The sequence below is a fragment of the Rutilus rutilus genome (assembly GCF_951802725.1).
Source record: "Rutilus rutilus genome assembly, chromosome: 23".
NCBI lineage: Eukaryota > Metazoa > Chordata > Actinopteri > Cypriniformes > Leuciscidae > Rutilus > Rutilus rutilus.
The window spans coordinates 17,021,732-17,047,479 of record NC_140233.1 but is presented as its reverse complement, the minus strand read 5'-3'; the positions used below and the strand labels follow the sequence as shown (position 1 = coordinate 17,047,479).

General features: G+C 35.6%; 3 protein-coding genes across 3 annotated transcripts; all 3 read right to left on the bottom strand.

Moving 5' to 3' along the window:
* Window positions 1-1,361: 1,361 nt before the first annotated feature.
* usp3 (ubiquitin specific peptidase 3) lies at window positions 1,362-16,005 on the bottom strand. The gene is made up of 15 exons (XM_084397154.1): window positions 15,651-16,005; window positions 11,540-11,600; window positions 11,133-11,276; window positions 10,930-11,013; window positions 10,209-10,290; window positions 9,337-9,419; window positions 8,531-8,644; window positions 7,823-7,936; window positions 6,800-6,946; window positions 3,626-3,732; window positions 3,470-3,550; window positions 3,260-3,378; window positions 3,055-3,168; window positions 2,422-2,489; window positions 1,362-2,234 (listed from the first exon to the last, which is right to left on the bottom strand). The coding sequence occupies exons 1-15, from the start codon at window positions 15,739-15,741 to the stop codon at window positions 2,069-2,071; spliced, it is 1,575 nt and encodes a 524-aa protein (XP_084253280.1). The 5' UTR covers window positions 15,742-16,005; the 3' UTR covers window positions 1,362-2,068.
* A 1,583-nt stretch (window positions 16,006-17,588) lies between these two features.
* LOC311282572 (boophilin-H2) lies at window positions 17,589-20,602 on the bottom strand. The gene is made up of 6 exons (XM_084396393.1): window positions 20,490-20,602; window positions 18,691-18,885; window positions 18,318-18,494; window positions 18,191-18,235; window positions 18,035-18,110; window positions 17,589-17,927 (listed from the first exon to the last, which is right to left on the bottom strand). The coding sequence occupies exons 1-6, from the start codon at window positions 20,560-20,562 to the stop codon at window positions 17,798-17,800; spliced, it is 696 nt and encodes a 231-aa protein (XP_084252519.1). The 5' UTR covers window positions 20,563-20,602; the 3' UTR covers window positions 17,589-17,797.
* Window positions 20,603-21,096: 494 nt separating this feature from the next.
* On the bottom strand, window positions 21,097-25,377 carry LOC311283302 (boophilin-H2-like; the record flags this gene model as incomplete). Its single annotated transcript, XM_084397654.1, has 4 exons — window positions 25,293-25,377; window positions 21,571-21,765; window positions 21,250-21,426; window positions 21,097-21,146 (listed from the first exon to the last, which is right to left on the bottom strand). The coding sequence occupies exons 1-4, from the start codon at window positions 25,363-25,365 to the stop codon at window positions 21,097-21,099; spliced, it is 495 nt and encodes a 164-aa protein (XP_084253780.1). The 5' UTR covers window positions 25,366-25,377.
* Between the last annotated feature and the right edge of the window lie 371 nt (window positions 25,378-25,748).

The following is a 25,748-nucleotide window of genomic DNA, read 5'->3' as shown; positions in this document are numbered from 1 at the left end:
CAAGAACCAATGATGTTCATTCTCGTGTTACGCAGCACGTTTGAGCTTCAACAAGAACCAATGATGTTCATTCTCGTGTTACGCAGCACGTTTGAGCTTCAGCAAGAACCAGTGAGGTTCATTCTGGTGTTACGCAGCACGTTTGAGCTTCAGCAAGAACCAGTGAGGTTCATTCTGGTGTTACGCAGCACGTTTGAGCTTCAGCAAGAACCAGTGAGGTTCATTCTGGTGTTACACAGCACGTTTGAGCTTCAGCAAGAACCAGTGAGGTTCATTCTGGTGTTACGCAGCACGTTTGAGCTTCAGCAAGAACCAATGAGGTTCATTCTCGTGTTACGCAGCACGTTTGAGCTTCAGCAAGAACCAATGAGGTTAATTCTGGTGTTACGCAGCACGTTTGAGCTTCAGCAAGAACCAATGAGGTTAATTCTGGTGTTACGCAGCACGTTTGAGCTTCAGCAAGAACCAATGAGGTTAATTCTGGTGTTACGCAGCACGTTTGAGCTTCAGCAAGAACCAGTGAGGTTCATTCTGGTGTTACACAGCACGTTTGAGCTTCAGCAAGAACCAGTGAGGTTCATTCTGGTGTTACGCAGCACGTTTGAGCTTCAGCAAGAACCAATGAGGTTCATTCTCATGTTACGCAGCACGTTTGAGCTTCAGCAAGAACCAATGAGGTTAATTCTGGTGTTACGCAGCACGTTTGAGCTTCAGCAAGAACCAATGAGGTTCATTCTCGTGTTACGCAGCACGTTTGAGCTTCAGCAAGAACCAATGAGGTTAATTCTGGTGTTACGCAGCACGTTTGAGCTTCAGCAAGAACCAATGAGGTTCATTCTGGTGTTACGCAGCACGTTTGAGCTTCAGCAAGAACCAATGAGGATCATTCTGGTGTTACGCAGCACGTTTGAGCTTCAGCAAGAACCAATGAGGTTCATTCTCATGTTACGCAGCACGTTTGAGCTTCAGCAAGAACCAATGAGGATCATTCTGGTGTTACGCAGCACGTTTGAGCTTCAGCAAGAACCAGTGAGGTTCATTCTGGTGTTACGCAGCACGTTTGAGCTTCAGCAAGAACCAATGAGGATCATTCTGGTGTTACGCAGCACGTTTGAGCTTCAGCAAGAACCAATGAGGTTCATTCTCATGTTACGCAGCACGTTTGAGCTTCAGCAAGAACCAGTGAGGTTCATTCTGGTGTTACGCAGCACGTTTGAGCTTCAGCAAGAACCAATGAGGTTCATTCTCATGTTTCGCAGCACGTTTGAGCTTAAAAAAATAAGCTTCAAAATGGACCAGTAAATGCAATAATTCATTGTATGCGTTTAAATTATGAGAATATAATAAAAACACGAATCAACTTTTGCACAATATGCATCCCTTTAATTCTAAAAGGACAGAAACTTTACATCAGGTCAGACATTTCCAAGCGTAAAGGAAACGAAACGAAACGAAACGAAACATGTGAACTACTGGACCCTTCTCTTCAAAATTCATTTTCACATTAGTGAGGTGATAGCTGTGTTTGAGTCAACTACTGCTTTGTGATAAAAAAATGACATTTTGTTACGTAAAATCATACATTTCAAGTTTTGGTTCGGAAATACCTCCAACGCCAACCTAGATCAAATGAACAGCAGGCTCAGAGGACAAGAATGAATTTCCAAGCTGAACAGAGAAAAAAAAAAACTTCCTGGAGCAGCGAGCAGAACGTTGGCGTGAGTAGGAAACGTCAAGTGTCTGACACAAAAACGAGACAGCTGTCATCATTTCAGCAGACGGAAAAACACTCGATTAAGAAAAAAAAATCAATTGTAAAGCATTTTGTTTCTACAGTCAATTTTTTCAGCCCCCTGAAGAATTGCCTTTGGAATCTCATTTCACACTGGTGGCATATGAAAAAAAAAAAAAAAAAAACTGGGACAGTCTATTAAACGCAAGTCATCAAGTCAAAATGTAAGCAGCAATTCGGTTTATACTGAGGTTCTGTGACGGAGAAAACATAACTGGATAGCATAGGACATGAGACGGATGACGGCACACGTATGAAGGTCCAATAACTGAAGTCTTAAAGCTTGGGTTGACTCTCTTGATCGCTGTGCTCTGTGTAGAACAGAATGTAGGCCTTGGCTTTCAGCACAGCCTCCTCATTGACCAGAGTGACCGTGCTGTCGTTGAAGTGGTACCATCGGCCCTCGTGACGCCCGTATGCCGTGTAATGTCCTGAGCCGATGCTGCGGGAGAGGATGGAGATGGAGTACCGTATATATATCTGTGATCTGATTATCTGTACAGAGTGTGAATTGACATAACAGGAAATAATAGGAAACCGCTACTGATATAACATCCCCCCCTAGTGGATGACAAAGAAACAGATGTTCAGGCTGGTAAATGAGTTGTATGCTACAAGCTTTTACTTACCCAGACCCATGATGCACCACCACTGCAGCAAGATCATACAGGCCTCTCTCAGGCAAGCTGTTTTCAGGCTGAATATAATTACAAAATTGTTATATTTTATATAACAACAATCATATAATAAGAAGAATATTTATTATATAATATTATTGTAATCATTTTAATCACATCGATTGAAGGTATAATTACTTTTTTTAATGTAAATACGAATTATTATTCAATTATCTTAAATTAATCAATTTATTTATAGTATAGTAATATGAATATTACTACTTTATATATGAATAAATAACAATAGTAATTGTATCTATCATTATCTACTTATGTTTATTTAAATATGAAATAACAAAAAGTATTATAATTAATATTTAATAGTAATATATTTGATGTAAATAATTGTAATGTTTTGTATTTATTTTATATAAATGCTTATTAAATGAAATGGTAATATATTTTAAGGGTACTATGACTAATATGTGTATATACATTACACTTTATACTATTATAATTATAAATAATCTTTAATTTAATTAAATATAATGACATTTATATATTAAATAAGTGCATAAATTGCCCCCAAAAAACATTCTTCGGTTATAAGTAACGTTATTACAGAATTAAATGGTTTGCGCTCACCTCTAACAAGTAGCTTTTCATGTCAAGGCCACGCATGGGAAACTCTACATAGGTGTCAATCTTATTCCTCAGAAACGCAGTCCAGTGGAACCTCTTCAGATGCAAACAAAGCACCTGCACAGGCACAAGACATCATATGACCGTTACAAACTACATGAAACATGAGAATTCAAAATTAGATTTTTCCATAGGCTACTTCCATCACCTTGGGCAGTTTCTGGATCCAGAATTTCTTGGTAGACTTTTGTCGCTTTTTGCACTTGTGACACATGTAGAGCTCAGTTTCATCAAGTTCCTCAAGGTCTGTGAAACTATAAAGGCAGTCTGTAGCCGGCAGAGAGACGGCACACAACCTATTAGTGTTGCTGGAGAACAAAATTAACTGAATTTAATAGTTACTAATAACATCTCTTACCTTTCAAAGTGCACGTTGGTCCCGGCTCTTGGTCTTTTGTGGTCTTGATTCTGAATTGGCTGGGAATGTCCAATGAGAGATCTGGAGGAGAGCAAGATTTGGCATAACCATGGCAACAAAAGCTTTTAGAGCTGATGAACCAGATTGACGACTCACCTAGGAATGGATCAAATTTCCGAGACTCCGTGCCACATATCAAGCAGTACACCTCATTCTGTAGGACGCCACCAAACACAGATGTAACGATAGTGGAGGTCCCGTTTCTAGCAGAAAAGCAAAACCGCTTTGCATTATTAAAGGGGTCCTATTATCACTCCAATGGGAGTTTTGCACACAGCACAGTTTCTGAACTCCCTGAAATGCCTTGATTGTAATCTTGAGTTTTCGTCCGGAACAATATTCCTCATTTAAATTATTACCGCCCAAGTCATATGCAAAAAAAAAAAAAAGGGGCGCGGCCTGATTGAGTTGCGCTAGTAGTGTGTTGAAACTCGCAGTTATTGGTCAGGGCTGTGACATTTCCCAAACACGCTCAAAGCGGTTGACCAATCACAACACACTGATCCAGTCAACCAATCAGAGCACATTGTGCTTTTTGGAAGGAGGGGCTTCAAAGAGACCGGAACTAAACAGGGCTGGGTTTCCCGATAACGTTGTCTCTTAGCGCGCTACGAAGACTCATAATGTATAACTTAACTGAAGGTATACCATTTCTAGGCGTGTTCCCCGAACCATACCTTAGGAAGCTGCTTAAGATATACCTTCTTACGTGCGACGTTACCCGGTGCTGTCCGTGGCGATGGTGCCGAATTGGTTGATATCGATGGCTCGAGAATCAATTATTCTCTCGTGCAGGGGCTGTTTATGTGAGAAAGCGGTGTTCTTTATAAAAGAAGCACTTCAGAAATAGTTGAAATTGCATTTATTAGGACTAATGGGATATTATAAAAAATTATCCAAATTATAATAGCCTGTAATAGCCTAGCCTACACATTTTTAAATTGTATCATATATTGCTGCCATAATAACCATTTCAAATTTTTACGTGCTTTCTTCTCTTTTCCATTTTTGTTCGCTGAGGTGGAGCTGCGATGAAATATTGTTCTTGTAAATATTTTCCAGCATTTCAGTAATAAAAGTGTACATCTAACGTACGGTGCTCGGCAGTGATCAAAAAAGATTTAAACAGTTGATTTTGAATCTCTTCTTGTAAACTCAGAGATGTGGATTCAGACGGCAATTAAATTACCACACGACCTGTTTGTCAAAAAACAGTAGGCCCTAGGTACTAATTTGGCCAGGGGGTCACTAATTTTTACGCGGGTTGGGTGAGAAAAAACGCTGATATTATGGATTCGGACGGCACTAAAATCACAGACTCACCCCTATAAATGTTTAAAATACCGGACGAGCCCATGAGAAACAATATTAGCATCCGAATAGGACTTCTGACAGTAGCCTATGCTTTCACTGGCCTTTAAAAGCGCTCTTTAATTAAATTAATAATATTGTATAATAATATAATAAAAAATCTAACAATCAGTGTAATGACAATTTTATTCTTTGCATGAAAACACTTGAATTAGCCTAATTGAACACTGTCTGGGTGTATTAAAACTTCAGAATTATATTCATATAGACCTGCAACAGTGATAAGGTAAAGCTAAGAGTGGTCCAGACCAGCCTTCCGAACGTATGACTTACAGAAGGTATACTTAACTAAGAACGTTTCGGGAAACACGTATTAACGATAAGGTACAGCTTAAGGTGTAACTTAAGAACGACGTAGCGTTAAGGAGGTTTTGGGAAACCCAGCACTGAGCGTTACAGACAGACTGGGAAGAGAGGTGCTGCGACAATGTCAAACTTGTGAAAAATAATGTTTTCAAGCATGAAAACCTATTCCAGTAGACCCCAAAAACAACATGAAGACTTTGAACAGGGAATAATAGGTCCTGTTTAAATAAATCAGTACCGTTTCCCAAGTGTGTTCAACAGAATCAGGCCCTTGTGAAAGCACATTTAGTCCATCTATTCGCAGCAGGATTAACCTGCCATTTTGTTCCGCACAATCCAGTGAGCACGACACAACACTGCACTTCCTTTTCAATAACCCTGCAAATCCACTCAGGTCACCCTCACAGCCCAGGCTGGGGGCTTCCTCACTTGTCTGCTGCTATTAATACAAACACAACAGGGTGGCTCTGCCTCTAGCAGCAGGCAAGTGTGGGAACAGCAGTCTCTGTATACGAGAGAGACTTTCCTCTGCGTGCCGTAAAGAGTTATCTTTATCACTGCTGCCCACGTACTCGCTAAACTAGCAGGGGAGATATGGAACGAGGGGCGGCCTGCTGAGATAGACCTACCTCGAATTAGAAATTTGCCCCGAACCATCTGTGTACCGCTCTGACTAGGAAAAAAAGTAGTTCACTGAAGACAAGTTGTGCATATATATATATATATATATTTATTTATTAAAAGACTTTCCGCTACTGTGGCACTTGCAAAAAACTCTGCGTTTGTTTGAGTGGTCCAAAATCAGTGGCGTAAAGCTGCCTTTCCAGAATTTCCGAACAAGCGACAGACCGGAAGTTGTTCATTTTTGATGTCGAGTGCGGGAGCTTTGAGGAGTTCCAAACATATGCATATGCAGAAATTTCAGATCTGTAATGTAATCAACACTATGAGCGCGAGGGGAGAATGAACAGTATTTTTCCACTAAAACATCGTTCTTTAAACACCATTTCATGAATAATTCGGAAATTAATAATGATTTAATAATTTTTCACATTGTTTCGCCCAAGAAAACCTACTTTTTCTTTCAGACATGTTGGGTGTCATTTGTTTTGTGTGGATACATGATTCGCACCTTCATTCACATCATTTTTAGGGGTCGACTGATGGTGGATTTTCCCGATAACAAAAACTAGGTTGGACCGCACTGTTTCACCTCTAGAGGCCGCTCTCGTACTGTATAATGACAGTGGACCCTTCTCAGCCACTCAAGCAACAGATGCAACCCGGAAAAACTATCAATATGGATTTTTGACGATCATTCCAGCAATCGGATATTGGTGCCGATTAATCAACAAAACCAATCGGTCGACTTCTATTCATTTTAACATAGTGAATAAGCAGCGGGTAACAGTTACTTTATGACCAATTTGAAAGTTACGTGCAACTGCCACTAGGGGAATAAATGTGACAATCGTATGCGAATGTCAGAGATAGTGGAAAGGCGGCTTAAGTTTTGGGCAGGACTATCTGTCCAAACAAAGGCAGACATGGGAGTAGAGATTACAAATATATGTGTTCAGAGGGGTATCATACATGCAGCATTTGCTCTCGGAGGCATGTTTGGGTCGGTCCGGGGTCAGGGCGGGACTGGGCGACCCGTTCTTGCTCCCCTGCATCTCTCTGTGAAGATGATCCAGCAGGTAGCGCAGGAACTCGTGAGCGTCCTGTTGCTGGTAACCCCTGCAAAAACATCAGATAAAAGTCAAAATTGATCCCAATTACTTTCTGTAAGATGTTCTTGGCATTTTTTGAAGATTCATTGGCGCGTTACTTCAAAGAATTTTTTTTTTTGAAAATTAACCAAGAAAACATTTTGCTTTTCCGGTGACATCACTGAGGCCATGCAGGCTATTGGTTAAGGTTAACCAATAATCAAACAGCGATTTAGGCATTGGTTTAGAAAAAACTGTATTTGGACTGGCAGCATATTTCACAATCAAGGACACATTTTTTCTCATTTAATATTTCAGGTCACTAATATTACTCATTGTTATTACAATTAGTTTATATAATTACGGAAGTCAAATGTAAACATTTTACATTTAAAATGTAATATTTAATACATGTCATCACACAGAAAGTAAAAATATTTGGCATTTTCTTAATTATTGGCATTCTTTTTTGGCAGTAATGGAAAACCTGGTGTTTATTTGCGAAATTAATTTGTTTATTTACTACTATATTTGTAAAAATGACTATAATAAGATTACAAAATCAAGAAGATCCTATCTAAAGAATAGATCTGTTTACGTTACAGATTTTTTAATTTTTTTATCAAGTTCATTATTTATGTCTAATTGTATAACTTTACATTAGTAAATAATATTGTAACTGAAATCACATATATCGGCTTTGTATCAGCCATTGGCCATCCAGCTCTCTGAGAAGCCGTCAAACAAAATCCATAACGGTCGACCACTATCAAGAATGGATGAAACAGAAATTATTTTTCTGGGTGCTTGAATAATGAAACATTTAATTGCATTTTAGTGTGACTTGTAGTATGTCTTAGAAATTGTGCAATAAATTGTAATACATGGTGTGATTTTATGATACCTGAAACTTGGCATTATTTTCCAAATGACATAAAAGAGGGCGTCTGGGCTGAAGGCGGTCTGACTCCCCTGCCAAAGTGAACAGAGTGTTTTCCTGAACTCCTCAACCAGAGATCTGCACAACAGAGCAGAAAAACACTGGCATTTTAGCGGACATTACAGGGACTGATACGTCAGGCCTGTTCTGGGGTGGCAGAGAGCAGAGAAAAAACTTGAATTAATGCAATGGATTAAATACATATAATTGTGTGATTAGGATAACAAAATATATGACCTGCTCTCTTCCACGAAAACCATAAACAAACTACACAAAGTAAAATAAAATAAAAGACCCAAACTATTAAATACAGGTTGTATTAAGGATAACCATAGATTGCATGAACCACATTGTGTTTTGGCCACCGAGAACAAGACATCAAAATTTAACATAAAAAAACAAAAAAAACATGCATATTCTTGGGCAAAACCAGTTGATAAACACTGTATTTGTACTTATTTTACATATAACAAATGAAAGATTAAAATATGTAAGTTGAATAAAAAAAAGTTTTTAAATAATAAAAAAGTGATACATAAAATGTTTTATATTTTATTTATATTTTTTATATAATGTGATATATTATTAATTTAAAATAAAGGACACCATTCGACCCCCCCCCCCCCCCCCCCCCCTCCCTCCCTCTTTGCCATTCAGTGGAGAGGACCTTACACACTGCTGTCCCCCTGACTCCTGGTGTGGTACATTCTCCTTCCTGCCGTTTTCCCGCTTCGTAAGGCCACCGAGGGCAGCTCCTTGAAATAACAGCTGAACACCTGGATGTTACTGGAGACAGGAAACAAAAAAAAACAGCGTTTAACTAAACAGATCTGTCTCTAACATGACTCAAAATCCTTACGCCCTTTTAGTATATCTTCCAAAATGCAAACTAAACACTGACAATATGCCAGAATCCTCGGAAACCTTGCCAAAGCTTCCTTTTCCGTGGATTATGACCAGCAAAAGTCTGCAAATGGAAAGGTTTCTTTTAGGTAGACTTAAACCTTATCCAGGCCTTCAAACCAATGCAGCACATCAATAAAAAGACCCATGACAGGTTAAAATTAATTATGACACTATAATAATTAAATAATGATAATTAAAATATAATTTGCTCTAAGAAAAATAGCTTTTCCGAGAACCTTTTATCATTCTGTAACTTGACTAAATCCATGGGAACAATAAGAAAGCGAATAAATGACGACAATGTTCAATGCTTCCCCTCACTAGTTCATAGGCATAGCGGTTTATGATATTTGGCATGAGCTAGTCGCTGCGGTTTAGCCAGTGTAAGGTTGGCTGTGGTGAGCGGGCAGACGGCCTAATCCTTCACCTGGCTTCCCATCAAGCTCTACTCCAGCCAACTCACTGGCCACAGAGAGCAGAGAGCCACTCGAGCTCCTCCAGCCGGGCCACACACACACACACACACACACCGCCGGCTGCCCTTGGCTCGGGGTCGTGGGGGTTGCTCTTACCTCAGGGACTGGAGAATGGCGTTCATGAAGCAGGTGTTGCCCAGATTGCGGAGGCCTGTGGCACAGTGTGCTAGAGTGCCGTCCTGTGTGGGGACATTTCAGAAAAATGATGGAACCAGCACACATTTGAAAAAAGTATGCATACATAATTTAAACTAAAAGTGAATGTATACACACCACTAGTTACATTTACAAAGTAAAAATCCAAGTACTTCTGAACAGTGACATGACCAGAGATTTCTATGAACTGTACGTTATGTATTTTTATTTATATATTTACAATTTTTAAGTTATATTTAATGTGCGTCAATGTATATATAGTTGTTTTTACTATTTGTTGTATTTTATTAAAATATTACATTCACTACACAGTAATACATTTATATATATAATAAAAAATTAATATTTGTCCTCCAAACCATTTTTAACATTCTAAAGCTCTATGCTAGACCTGCACATGTAAAATGGTTGGCTTCTTTTGGGCTAAGAATGTTTATAATAATAATTAGTTATTTTAATATATAGAAAATAACATAAAAATTATTATTAAAAATTATGTTCAAAATGTTTCCAACATTGATAATAACTGAGTATCAAATCATCATATTTGAATGATTTCTGAAGAATCAAGTGACACTGAAATCAGCAAAATTCAGCTTTGCATACCAGAAATACATTTTATTTTAAAGTATATTCAAATAGAAAACCATTATTTTAAACTGCAATAATATTTCACTAATATATATATATATATATATATATATACACATAGATATATGTATATATGTAGATGGTCGCATCGTGTTTTTCTGAACCATTTCTCAGCACACTGGGCCCTTTTGCACACATATCTAGAATCAAATTCAACTTACGCTGTCTTTCTTCAGCTTGCTGTCATGAGAAGAACTGTCCGACAGCTTTCTCTTCCTCTGTCTGTCGGTATTAGACACAGAGCTGAACAAAGAGAATAAATCGTTTCAAAAACAATAATTCGTTACATTTATATAGCGCTTTTTCTGAGACCTCAAAGCGCTTTACATATGGAAGGGGGGAATCTCCTCAACCACCACCAATGTGCAGCATCCACTTGGATGATGCGACGGCAGCCATATTGCGCCAGAACGCCCACCACACACCAGCTTACTGGTGGAGAGGAGACAGTGATGAAGCCAATCAGTATATGGGGATGATTAGGAGGCCAAGATGGACAGAGGCCAAGGGGCAAATTACACCCCTACTCTTTTTCGAAGGACATCCTGGGATTTTTAATGACCACAGAGAGTCAGGACCTCGGTTTAACGTCTCATCTGAAGGACGGTGCTCTTTTGGCAGTATAGTGTCCCCGTCACTATACTGGGGCATTAGGACCCACACAGACCACAGGGTGAGCACCCCCTGCTGGCCTCGCTAACACCTCTTCCAGCAGCAACCTGGTTTTCCCAGGAGGTCTCCCATCCAGGTACTAACCAGGCTCAGCCCTGCTTAGCTTCACTGGGCAACCAGTCTTGGGCTACAGGGTGATATGGCTGCTGGCAATGTATTCATGTGATGATGATTGTTGAATGGATGCACTTCGACAAACATCAATCTTACTTTTCCAAACTCTGAAGATGTTCTCTGACCCTCTGCACATTTCCTAGTTTTGTGTCGTTCACCACAAATTCGTCACATCTGTAACTACAGAAGAAGAAGAAAAACAAGGGGAAAGATTAACACTGCTCACTGAATAATATTATATGTACTGTCCCTTTAAGAACACTCTTATCTTATTCATGCGTTTGTGTAAAGAAACTAACCAGTATGTGCTAAAACTGTTGCAGTCCATACACACAGAGTGCTGCTGACTCTTCTCGCTCAGCTTCTCTCGCTCTGGCTTCCTTTGACCGCCACCTGGAGCTTGAACGTCCTCAAAATGCTTTTTGGCATGGCCGTTAACATACCTGTCACAGCAAACAGATGCAAAGGAATATTAATATGTGTGAAATTTAATATATTATTAATCATTCAAATTTGATTGATTCTAATTCAATTTACTTACTAAAATAATTTGACTATGTTTTAATACAGCTTAAATATAATTCTTCATAATAGTAAATCAAAGAACTCTGGATTTACACTTGAATGTAATATTTACTGTAAATCATAAAGATAACCGCACACACCGAAACCACACAGACTAAAAAACATCAATTTAAGCACTCACCTTCCGCAATGCACGTTCAAGCACGTCAGGCAAACCCACGGGCTTTTGTTTGACCGGCAAACTACAACAAAAAATGAAATCAAATAAAAAATCTAGATCAATATATATATATTGATACATGGCATTTTACAAATGTATAAAACTAGACAATCTTTTCTCATTTTTAATACCTTTAAAAAATATATAAAATAAATTACATTTTCAGCTTCTCTTGGGGTTATGTATATATATATATATATTCTCTCTTTATTTGTAGAATATTAATAATGTTATTTGTATAATGTATTATTTTTCTTTTTAATATTTATAACTTCTTTATTTCTTATTAATTAAATTTCTCCTGAAATAAATAGAAAGTTCAAAAGAACAGCATTTATCTGAAATAAAGCTTTTGTAACATTAAACACTACCGTTCAAAAGTTTGGGGTCAGTAAGAAATTTTTTTTATTTTGGGGGGAAAGAATTAAAATAAATCAATACTTTTATTCATCAAGGATGAGTTAAACTGATCAAAAGTTACAGTAAAGACATTTATAATTTTAGAAAATGTTATATTTTAAATAAATGCTGTTCTTTTGAACTTTCTCTTCATCAAAGAATTTTGAAAAAAAAAATGTGTACACAACTGTTTAACATTGATAATAATAATGAATGTTTCTTGAGCATCAAATCATCATATTAGAATGATTTCTGAAGGATCATGTGACACTGAAGACTGGATGCTGAAAATTCAGCTTTGATCACAGGAATAAATTACAATTTAAAATATATTAAAATAGAAAACAGTCATTTTAAATTGTCATAATATTTCACAATATTACAGCTTTTTTTAAATTCTTTTTCATCAAATAAATGCAGCCTGGGTGAGCAGAAGATACTTATTTTAAAAACATTAAAAAATCTTACTGACCCCAAACTTTTGAACGGTAGTGTGTGTGTATATATATATATATACACACACACATTATAATATTTTCTATTTTTTCCCCAAAATTCTTCTGTATTTGTATATTATTATTTTACTATTTGTATCATTTTTTTCATATTTTTGATCATGTTTCCATAATTATTTTTTTCCCTTCAAAACATAATTTGACAAATATAACTAGGCATTAATTAAGTATAAATCCAGACCCACATAGCAAAAACATGAATCCTAGTGTATAATAATAAGCAGTTTTGCGCTGAGCTGAGGTGGTATGTTATGTTAACCTCATGTGAAAGTAATCTCTAGCTGTGTCCTGCTGGGAGAGAGAGCTTTGTTCTAATTGCCTTGATCACCTTCCCTTCTGAGTGCACAACAAGCATCTGAATTAGCCGTTGCTAAGGAACGGTCGATTCTGGTGAATGCTGGTCTGTGCACGACCCAACAAATGTGGAAAAAGTCAATAGACCCCGTGCGTCTCCTCGAACCTGCTGTGCGCTGATTAAGAAAGCAGCAATGCTGTGCTGTTGTAACATGCTTTATATAATGTGCTTAATACAAAAGAATCATTCTAACAAAGTCAGTTTTATTAGGTAAGCAGGTACAATTTGCATGATTTTTTCAATGATAATTGAAGCTATTTTGAATTATATGGTATTCACTGTAGGTCATAGCTCTGCTTTACTCATTTGATTATTTTAAGTGAATATTAAAGTATTTTTAGTAACTAGAGAGGGTCACTGAAAAGACATGTTTCATAAGTGTGAAATGTGTTAAACATGAGATATGGGGCATTTCTCATGTCCCGTGGGTGTGCTGAAGGGCCACTGGCGTCACGCCCTAAATGTTCATGTGTTTTCAGCGTAATCTAACATGACAATTCATCTCGACCAAAAATAAACATTATCATGCACTGCAAAAATAAAGAATTTTTAAAGATATTAAGAAAACACTAGGCTATTTCAGTTTCTACTTTGAAATTCCATGTTCGATTTAATTAGGGATGCATGATGTATTGGTTAACTTATATTTCCTTCATTCAAATTATGTCAATTAGTGTGAATGGCGTTCAAAAACAGGCACTGTTTACAGGAACAATAAATATTTATAAAAAGTCACATGATATGTTTTTAAATTTTTTTTATTGTTTAGGCCGACATCTACAGAGGAAGATGGCTAGTGTAGATGTATATTTTGGCCATCTTCCTCTGTAGATGTCAGCCTAAACAATAGGCTAATGTATAGACCTTATGCGCCAGAGAAACAAGGGCGCCGCCATCTTTGGAAAATTGTCTTTTAACTTCCGTTTTGCGGTCGCTCTGTATATTTATATGGCATTTCTGTCCAGGAGTAATTAGCTTTTTAAGTGGATTTACTTAATGTTAACGAAAGTTATCAAGAGGACTGTAATGTTTAAAGCAGATGACTTAACAAATGTAAATCGACCGGGAAGATTTTAAAACGAGCCGTTCATTAATAAACACGCAAAACGCTGTGAAAATACAGACCGGAAGTCAAAAGACAATGAGCGCAGCGCTGAAAAGGGGCGGAGCTACATAAGGTCTATAGTGGCCTAATGTATTAGCCTATATATATATATAGGCTAATACATTAGTCAACATTTGAAGTGGATCAAAAAAGTTAATCAAAGTTGTCCTAAGGCAAGAACGGGTATTGTTCAAAATTCATGTATTACTTTGATGAAAGGGTTTGATCCACTTCAAATGTTGACTACTGTGTGTGTGTGTGTGTGTGTGTGTGTGTGTGTGTGTGTGTGTGTGTGTGTATATATATATATATATATATAGACTACACATGGATGTATATAAATATTAAAGTATATTATGTGCATGATGTACACAGCATTTACTAGTTGTTTATATTTACTACAATACATCTTAAACAAGGAAGTGTTTCTGCATTGATATGTATTAGATATATCCATGTCAAAAATATCAAAATAGTCCAAATATATATATATATATATATATATATATATATATATATAAAAATAAAGGTAATATTTTACTATATTTTTGATCAAATAAATGCAGAAGCAGAAGAGACTTCTTTCAAAAATATTTATATTGTCCATGATATAAAAAACAATTATCGGCCAACATTTTATGTATGCATCCCCAGAAATAAACCCTCTAATACACCTATTTTTACATTTTGTTTTTATTTGGTCTATTTAAAATCTATATGATTCTGGTGAAAATCATTGGACACTAGATTCACACTTATTTTCTTTACACAAGTTCGTTGCCATACGACTTAATGGATTACTGTAAAGGTCTCTCCAACCTTTAATGGCTTCCTCTAATGTCCTCGGGAACATTTTCCAGCAAACTGGCCCTTACTGGCCCAAATGCCACTTTTAATACTTTCCTACAAACAGCAACTGACCAAACCCAAAACGAAGGTGAGAAGATAAAAAAAATTGTAAAAAATTTGGATCCTCTTAGATTTCATTGTTTTGATCCTTTTACACATTTAAGCACTCATTTAAGGCCATGAATGCATTAGCATTACACTAATGTTGTAAAAACGTTTGCAGATGTTATTTCCGGTTTATTTTGATACCAAGGTCTGCATCTAGACTGCTCAATTTTTCTTCACAATAATACATAAAGACCAATATTAATCATTTACTGTGCATCAGCAGGTCTGTAACTTATATTAAACAAACAGCTCGACATAAAGCAAATGACAAATTGAAATCCAATCGAAGATTAAAAAGCCAAAGCTGTCTCACTCAACTTTCTGAAGCAAAGGACAACACAACATTTCTGTACAAAAAGGAGAGAAATGTGACAGCCGTTTAATATTATTTAAAAACAAAACACTGACCCTAAAATGTGTTCATAGAACAATAAGCTTTGCGCTTAGCAAGTTTTAGCGAGTTTGTGTGCTGTGTGAAGCTAAACTACTTAATTTGGGGTTTAAAATGAGTAAAATTACGAAATATGAAAATTTCACATCATATTATTATAGTGTATGATTATGGTTTTCTTCGAATTTCAGTTATATTTGTTTTTAAAAACACACAAAAGTCTCCTAGCGCGAGCTGCTGTGAGCAATAAAGCACTAGCCGGCTCGGCTAGCTCGAGCTATTTCACAGGAAACGGACTGAATTGTTAGTGATTATTGGTGAATATTCATTTTTATTCGCATTTAACTCACCAGAACAGCACCATGAGGAAGGGGAACCGTTGGGGAAGCGGCTCGGGTCCACCGTCATACAGACACTGGAGTTGAGGTGAGGGCACTCCATGAGCCTGTGTGTGCTAGCTAAAGCACTAGCTAACACAGTCTGTCCTCTGCTGCACGATTTCTGTGTTTAAACCTTTTTACAGTCTATGGTTTAAACTCTAAACGTGTATGTTTAAAAGCCACAAAATGTGTTTCCGAAAAGTAGTATGTAAATTCCTAAACGTATAGATGTGTTAGCAGTGATGTTGCTCTGCTAAGTGAAGACAGTGTTGTTATGGTTAAAAAGGGCAGACATGCATGCATAGACTCGGGCTGTCTCAATACCCCGCTGAGCTCCCTACCTAGACAGCAGAAATACAGTCTAAATAGGGAGCGTACTTGACAATCTTCAAACTTTACTTTTACTTTGATGGGATGTATACACAAGCGTGTGTTAATCGAGAAAAGGCATGATTTAATTCAGATCCAGGGTCATAGGGAGAGCAGTGATGATGAGAGAGAATTAAGAGATTTGTCATAGTGGATGATAAGTGAGAAAGTGTAACTAATTTACAAATCAATATTTTACTGCAGGTGTTTTCAAACTTTCTGATACCATGTGCGCGATATATCATTATCCCGGTTTAGTCCCCTCCTTAAAATAAAAGGGTAAGCTTTAATGTATAAAAACCTGTGTATAGGCTACAGTGAATTATAGGCCTTAGTGTAAAATAGTATCTGACAAATATTTCAAATATAAGTCTATAAGGTATGGCTTTTCTACCCACCATGAGAATAATATATATATATATATATATGTATGTATGTATGTATGTATGTATGTATGTATATATATATATATATATATATATATATATATATATATATATAGTCATTATAATTATATATAATCCTGAAGAAAAAAATAAAACTAAATAAAAAATATTTATTTATTTTAATCTTTTGAATCTGTAATGTGTAATAAAATAAAGTATGTAAATGTTAACTTATTTATTTTATTTTATCTTTTTTATTTTATTTTATGAAAGTATTTAAGTAGCCTATATACAGTACAGTATAATAAAATAAATTCTGTAAATATTAACTATTCATTTTTTATTATTACATTTATTCATTTAATTTTTATTTAATTTATTAAATTAATTTATTTCATTCATTAAATTAATTTATTTCATTTAATAAATTAACATTATTTCTGTAGAGAAATGTAAAAATATGGCTAACAATATAACATCATTTCTATGAATGTATTTATTTATTTATTTTCATTTTACATTCATTTTTATAATATTTATTTTATTGTTATAGGTTTTTTATTTTACTTCTGACGAGAAACATTGAACCGTGGCTAACAATAGAATTAATTCTGTAAATGTTGTTTATTTTTATTTTTTCCATATTTATTATCGCAATGTAATGTATTTCATCTGTAAAAAAAATTTTTTAAGAGAAACACAAAACTGTGACTAACAGTTGTAAATGTAAAATGTAAATGTTAACATTTATTTATTATTGTATCGCAATTTATTTTATTTATTTTTCTAAATAAATGTAATTTATTATATTAAGAGAAACATACAACTATGACTATACTAAAATAAATTCTGTTAATGTTAACTTTTTATTTATTTTTTTAATTTTATTTTTTTAATTTTATTTATTTCATATTTCATTTTATTTTATTTCTGAAGAGAAACATAAAACTATGGCTAACATAATACAATTATTTCCATAAATGGTCTTTATTTTCACATTTTTACACTATCTTTCTCTGAACTTTTTCGTTCACCCCTTTACAGCCCCATGGGGTTCCTGTACCCTATGAGAGCCTCCAGCCGCTGCTTTATCACCATACACTGATGTTCTCGTTTTACATTTTAAACCATTTAAGACCATATAGCCATTTCTACTTAAAAATTTTATTGTGATATGACCAGTTTGACGGACATATAAAACATTGTAAATTAGAAGCTTCCAAACATAAAGACACAAGTATAAAGTACAAGTAAATAAGCAACAGAAATGTTAGTCAAGCCTTTGCTTCTTAAAAAAAAAAAAAAAAAATTGGACAAAAGTTTCAATGTACATTTGTGGTTTAAAATGTAAGTTTGGAGATTTCAAGTTTGGATTGTAGAGATTTCAGGAGTGGCTGGCTGTGCTTCCCCCCCTCCCATCTCAATGGCCTGCTCTTTCAGCGGCTGCTCTGCTGACTTCCCATCTTTCTTCTGACGTTTCTTCGAGCTAGGCCTAGAAAAAAAAAAAATAATGATAGAAATTCCAGCGTAAATACAGAAAAAGTGAAGTAACAAATAATATGGCCTAACACAAACAAAAAATGTACTGTAATGACATACTTCTTGAAAGCAAAGACGATCACCACAATGAGAATAATGGCACCAATAAGACCAAACACAACGCCCAGGATAATTCCTGATGGGATGATAAGAAATTAATATCAGTGGATAAATTATTCGAATGAGTTGAAAACATCATATTCGAGTTTAACTTACCAACTGGTACATCTGATTCACCTGAATGGTCCTCGTGGCCTACATCTATTCAAACAAATGTACAATTTTTGCATATAGATCTTTGGGTAAAATCACTATTATAAGTTTAAATTCATACCACACGTACCTGCTGCATTGAAACACGTGGCATTGCACCAGTCAGCAGAGAGGAATCGGTTTCCGTTTCCCACACATCCGGTCCAGTAGAAAGTCGTGCATGTGTGATGTTCAGGACTGTAGTAATACCGCAGATAGTGACCAAAACATTCCCCTACTGCTTTTGGAAGCTTGCAAGCTTTGCGTTCTGCAAAAAATAAAAAAAAATTAAAATCTGTTTTTGCCACAGGGTGGCAGTATTTCCTTCAGCAAAAAATGTTACGCATTAAGTATAGTTGTAGTTGGTACACAAATGACAACAAATGAATCAGTCAATCACAATGCATTTCACACAAATCAATTTATGTTGCATTATTGCAGACGAATGTGAGTAGAAAGATTACCGTCTCTAGGGTACAGCTCTTCAGCTCTGCGAGAACAGTTTCTCATGCACTGATGCTCCATAATGAAACGGTTTGCATTTCCACCCTCCCCTTTGTACCGGAATGGAAAACAACTGTCTTTTTCTTTATCATAGTACATATAAACCACAGGATCAGATGTACCCGTTCCTTCATCTTTTGTCAGACTGCAGGCATCTAGATTTTTGAAAAAATAAAGAAAGGAAGAGTAGGTTCTTGTCCAAGATCTAGTAAAGCACTATTTAACCCCCACTGTGTGAACACATAAGAAGATATTTTGAAGAATGACAGTAAACAGCGAGGCAGTTGACGGCACCCATTGACTTTCATATAGAAAAAAAATACTATCGTCAACTGTCTGGTGACTAACATTCTTCAAAATATATTCTTTTGTGTTCAGCAATACAAAGAAACTCATACAGGTTTGGAACAACATGAGGTTGTGTAAATGACAAAATTGTAATTTTTAGGTGAACTATCTCTTTAAAGCAGGATGCGTTCTGATTGACTATCACAATATCGTAGTCTGTGCCATTATTGTTATAGTTGTGTTGTGCCATTCTTTTTTAGCGTTATCGTTCTTAGTTTGAACGGGCCTTTATACAAATGAGATGCTACGAATCATACGATTTAGCTACCAATTCCTAAAATAGTTATGAATAGTGAATGAATTGCCATGATATCTTGTTTGTACATTCTGCTAACTTGGTCGGAACAACCATGGAAATGGGAGTGATCTTTGTATCTTGAATGAGTAATGTGTAACTAGTCTGGATACAGTCCACACCTAGTTTTTATGACGGTTGTAAATGTTGTCATATTTTTTTTTTTTTTAAGATAGACACTTTCGTGTTAACGATTACTCACATTTTAAACCTTGACTGTGGCCTACAAAAATCGGGCACAATGGTTTTATTTGTGCCTGTTGGTACAGTTATAAATATTGTATCAGATGTGTAGTTGTAAGTCCACGTAAATTTGCAATAGTAAACAAAACACAAACATACTTTTTCTTGTTCTCATTAATATAATCAATTGCAATGCCCAGTGTTGTAAGTTTACACACGTCTTATGAGTGAAGTCTGTTAAAACTGGTCCGTTCTAATCTGTTTGTATGTATTCTTGGTTATGTTATGTGTACCGAGTGGTCTGTACAGCTTTAGATGACTTATGTTTTTGTAATTCCATTAAACTTTCATTTTTATTCCCAATTTTTTATGCGACTGATTCTTTTTGTAAATATTATGCAAATTCCCCCCCAAAAAAACCCAATTCACTGCAATACTTTTCCATTGTTCCATTGAGTGTGGATTTGAATTGAATTGGCCACGCCCCACAGGAAGTTGCATAGAAATTACAGGAAGTGGAATTTGCTGATTTACAATTCAAACGAATTTAAACGAAGTGTTCGGCCATATAATAAAAGTTAATTTGTTAAATATAAAGATGTTTTTAAAAAATTAAGTAGATGTTTATAGGTAAAACATTTTTTTAGTGCTTTTTAAGCAATAATCCAAGGTTTGTCTCAACAAACCTTCGGTTTCTAGGTGTGACGGAGCTCCATTGACGGAACCTTTGCTCATGCTTATATATCTTCACTTTACTTTCATTACATTTCATCACGCAGAATACACGATACAACCTTGAGAACTGTATTTTCAACATTCGTTTTTTTAAGTAATGAGTTAAAAGCAAAGACCAAACCCATAAACCTTATTATAACTCACAACACAAATTAATATCTTTACCTTTCTGTGTTTAAAAAAAAAAAAAACTCTTACCTGGTTGCGGAGTTTGGGCCTGAATGTTGTGGTTCAGAGCAAAAATGAACAAAATAATGCCAAGTTCCCTCATAGTGCACCACAGTGTTGTGTGAAGACTGGTGTAGATGAGCGTTTGCAAATAATAATCAGTGAGGGGAGGATGCTTTGCACTTTGTACTTCCTTGAGATAAGAGCAATAAATGTTGAGGAGGGGACAACGCTAATGTTACTGTAGATTCACAGTATGATTTCTTTCAAATAACTTTCAAATAACTTAATAACAGAGACTTATAGCTTATAGCATCAAATGAAACTTTATTGTTTTGCAGAATTTGAAATAAGTTCACTTACAGATATAGCAGAAGACATAATTGATTGGACATTATTAGGTGTATATTGACAAGTTTATGTAAAATGGTTGACTTGTTTTGCACTGCTCATATGACACCTGGTTGTGGGAAGACTTCTTCTTGACAGCAAAGACAATCACCACAGTGAAAATAATGACACCAATAAGACCAAGTGCAACACCACAGATAATTCCTGATGGGATAATTAATTAATTAATTGAATTAATATCGGTGGATAAATTAGTTGAATGAGTTGAAAACATCATATTCAAGTTTCACTTACCAACTGCTACACCTGATTCACCTGAGTCCTCGTGGCCTTGATCTAATCAAACAAATGTACATTAATTATGTTGGGGGTTTTTTTGCATATAGATCTCTGGGTAAAATCACTATTAGCTATAAGTTTAATTTCATACCACACGTACCTGCTGCATTGAAACACGTGGCATTGCACCAGTCAGCAGAGAGGAATCGGTTTCCGTTTCCCACACATCCGGTCCAGTAGAACATCCTGCATGTGTGATGTTCAGGACTGTAGTAATACCGCAGATAGTGACCAAAACATTGCCCTGCTTCTTTTGGAAGCTGGCAAGCTTTGCGTTCTGCAAAAAATAAAAAAATAAATACCACAGGGTGGCAGTATTTTCTTAAGTCAAAGATGTTAAGAGTAGGTTAAATGAAAATCCGTTTCATGCAAAAACAATTTATGTTGCATTATTGCAGACGAATGTGAGTAGAAAGATTACCGTCTATAGGGTACAGCTCTTCAGCTCTGCGAGAACAGGTTCTCATGCACTGCTGCTCTATAATGAAACGGTTTGCATTTCCACCCTCCCCTTTGTACCGGAATGGAAAACAACTGTCTTTTTCTTTATCGTAGTACATATAAACCACAGGATCAGATGTACCCGTTCCTTCATCTTTTGTCAGACTGCAGGCATCTAGATTTGGAGAAAAATGAATAAGGAGAGTGATTTGTACTGTATTATTATCTCTGTCCGAGGTCCTCAATTAAAATGTTGTAAAATCTACACTATGCATCCTACATTATGCCAAAGTTCAAATCATCCATGGAAATGATGTCAAGAGAATGAGTTTTGTATCTTGAATGTTATTTTTAACTAGTCAGTCCACACAACTACAGAAATGACTCCACAATCATCTCTATAGATATGTTTTTGATTGGCCATGTTTTATTTTCAATTTGTCCATTTTTACTAAAATGTAATTTTTTTGTGTGTAATTTTTACTGTTTTTCAGGATAAAGTAGGGTAACATGATGCCCCCCTTAAGAACAATGTGCATTTACTTTTAAATTTGAACATATTTAGATTAAGCATGTTCAGGATGATGATGCATGATCCAATGTGTTATTATAGGTAATAAATAGGAACATTTGCTATATTGTTATACAAAATGTAAAATTATTCAAAGAGACCATCTTACATCTAATTTGGTCACCTGGGGTAAGAAGCCCCACTTTTATAATGTATAAATGACTTTTGATATGATTCTTATTATTAATCATATATTTTTTTAAATGGTCAGTTACTTCAAAATAAAAACTATAACTTTACTCCACAAATCTGAAAACATCAACGTGTCCACAAATCCCTTATTAACAAATAGACACAAAATATTTGATATTCAACTTAAACCAATGTCATAGATCACTATTTTACAGAGACTTTGCCCAATTCTGAAATTCACACTGTAGAAATTATTGCAATTTTAACAGTAAAAATGCTTCCTGTGTTAAACTTAACAGTTTGTTCTCTTATATGGTTAAAAACTATAATAGATCGTTCAGGGCATTTTTAAATGTGGCATTTTTATAAGTAAAATACAAACTATACTATAATGTACAGAGAAAAATGTAAATTGACATTCTCTGTGTGACACATTTAAAGTCCCCCTGTGGTGAAAATCAAGCTTTTAATGTTGTTTACATGTCTATGTGGTGTTTTTAATATGAGTTAAGACAAACCATGTGCAAATTCATAAGTCAACACCATTGCTGAGTATTTTCTCCCTAAAACTGCAGTGAACCAAAGACAGTCTCAAAATCGCCGTTTCTTACGTCACAAACTACCTTGTAACCAATCATGTCAATGTGTGATCGACAACTAGTGGATCTCTGAGCTGGTGTGAGTGAGTGGAGGCAGGGCTTATTTGCATATTCATAGAACCGCGTATACTAAATGAAGCAAGGGTAACGAGTTACATTCAAGCAATTTTTTTGAAGGAAAAAACTTTTAACTTTGTCATTTTGGTGATCAAAGATGAGTTTTAAGGGAAACAATTATTGACTTCTTATTAGTTTTGTAATAAGTTACATAAATTAGGGTTTTATGTTTCTACATGAACGTTTATTGCATTATTTTAGTGTTACCATGATGGTGTTTTGTATTTGTGTGTAAATGACACTGCTTGTACCTTCTATATATTAGTATTTACCTCATCTTGTGATGAACTTCGGTTCGTCGTGTGGCTTTCTCTTTACTACCTGTGTTATTATGGTGGTTGTCAGTATATGTTAAAGGATCAAAACAGATTTTAGTTGCAGTGTGGTTATGCTTATTTAGCAGAAAAGGACAGTTGGATTTAGTGCTGCACGATTAATCGTATCGCAATCGCAATCGCGATGTCAAGCCTACGCGATTATATGACGCAAAATGCTGCGATTTTATATTAAATAAACAAATTAGCGCTGTTAACACACTTATTAATGCAAATGCTTTTAAACCATTCATGCGCGATAAGACATAAAAGAACGAGCTGCCTGTGAATGTCCTCCTGACACACACACACAGATAGACGCGTGCCAGTATCAAGTTCTCTTTCGCTGTAGAACGAACAACACACATGTAGCACTATGACAAAATGAACGCGCTGCCTGTGACTGTGACAGACAGAAAGACTCGCGCTAATATCGTGCGTGCGCACAAAACAGCATGACAGAATACAGTTCTCTTTCGAGCTTGAACGAACAATAACACACACAATTATGCCAAAATGTCTTTTTGTCGAGTGTCTTCATAACATAAGAGTAGTATTATGATGAACGTGAAGAGTTGTGATGACTCGTGAAAGAATGAGGCGCGTGTGAGATCCGCGTCTCTGACAGCGGCTGGTCTTAAAGGGACAGTACACAGTAGCCACTAATTATATCTGTCGCTAAAGTTATTCTTTTTTCTTTTTCTATTTTTTTTATTATTATTATTTTTCTTTACCCCTGACATGTATGGTAATATGTACTCTTGTATGTAAATTATGTTTTGTTCTTGTTAAAATGCAATAATAAAAAAAATCTGTCGCTAAAGTTAATCAAAGAACAAAGGGAACAGAGAAAAACACTCACTGCTCTTGACTAAATAACTTTTTTCTTTAGGCAGATTGTCACTAATCTGTGTGTGCATTTATTTTCCTTGAGAACCAAGCAAGTTGACTCATGAAACTATTTGTTTATTATATCGCATATCGCAATATTGACCTCAATTATCGCAATTTGACATTTTCCCCAAATCGTGCAGCCCTAGTTGGATTTACTAGTTTATTTATTTATTGTTTGTAAATTACAACAGTTTTAAACTTTAAAATGTAAAAGTTGTTTACATTTCACTGTATTTTTACATAATTATTCTGGCAATCACAGTCAGTTGTTTTCCGGTAAAGTTTTTCTTACACAGTTGTGTGGTTTTCTTTTTACACTTCTTCTTAAATTTTTTTTTAATTCTTCATCTTATATCAAGTTTTGAACTTGGACTATTAAAGTGTTTTCATCAAGACTCTGGATCAACAAATATCCTGATGTTTCATAATTGCAAATTAGCCCCGCCTCCACTCACTCACACCAGCTCAGAAATTCACTCGTTGTCGATCACTCATTGACCTGATTGGTTACAAGGTAGTTTGTGACGTCAGAAACACCAGCGATTTCAAACCGCGATTTTGAGACTGTCTTTGGTTCACTGCAGTTTTAAGGAGAAAATACTCAGCAATGGTGTTGACTTATGAATTTGCAGATGGTTTGTCTTAAAGCATATTAAAAACACCATATAGACATATAAACATTAAAAACTTGATTTTTTAGCACAGGTGGACTTTTAAGGGTCACTAAATCTCTCAAATTTTGTGGGAATCTTCTCCATATGTTAACGATTACTAGCGTTTTACACTTGGGTAACAAGTGACTAATTGTAGCCTACAGAAATGGCTTCACTTTCTGTTTGTACTGTTTACTTATTTCCAATCATACCTAAACACAAACATTCAACTGCCTATTTCAATGAGTTTGCATGTGCCACTGCCAAGTGGTTTACAGGGTTATTACTATTCTACTGGTCTAAAACACAGTGACTAACAGAACAAGTTATTATAAGATCAAACCAGACATAAACCCTGTTAACAAATTCATTAATTAACCTTTGTGTTTTATTTATCTACATTTTACAATAACAACACTTACCTGGTTTCTGAGTTTGTGCCTGAATGTTGTGGTTCAGAGCAAAAAGGAATAAAATGATGCCAAGTTCCCTCATAGTGAACCACAGAGCTGTGTGAACGCTGGTGTACATGAATGTTTGATCAAGTTATGATCAGACAATAGATTATTTGATCTTTGTACTGTAAGAGCAATAAAACTTGGAAGTAAGAGGAGGAGGAAATAAGTATGATTTCCAATAACTCATTTAGACAGCGCTATGCCAAACTATTATGGCATTTTTAGTTAAAGGGATCGTATTATGGCCTTTAATGAAGTCTTGATTTTGTTTTTGGTGTGTACTGTAATATGTTTTGATGTTTTATTGTTCAAATAATTCATTATTTTTCACATATTTTACATTATTACAGCTCCTCTCTCCCCAGTCTGGTTGAACGCATAGACAGTAAAAGAAATGGACACAGCGACCCCATTGGATTC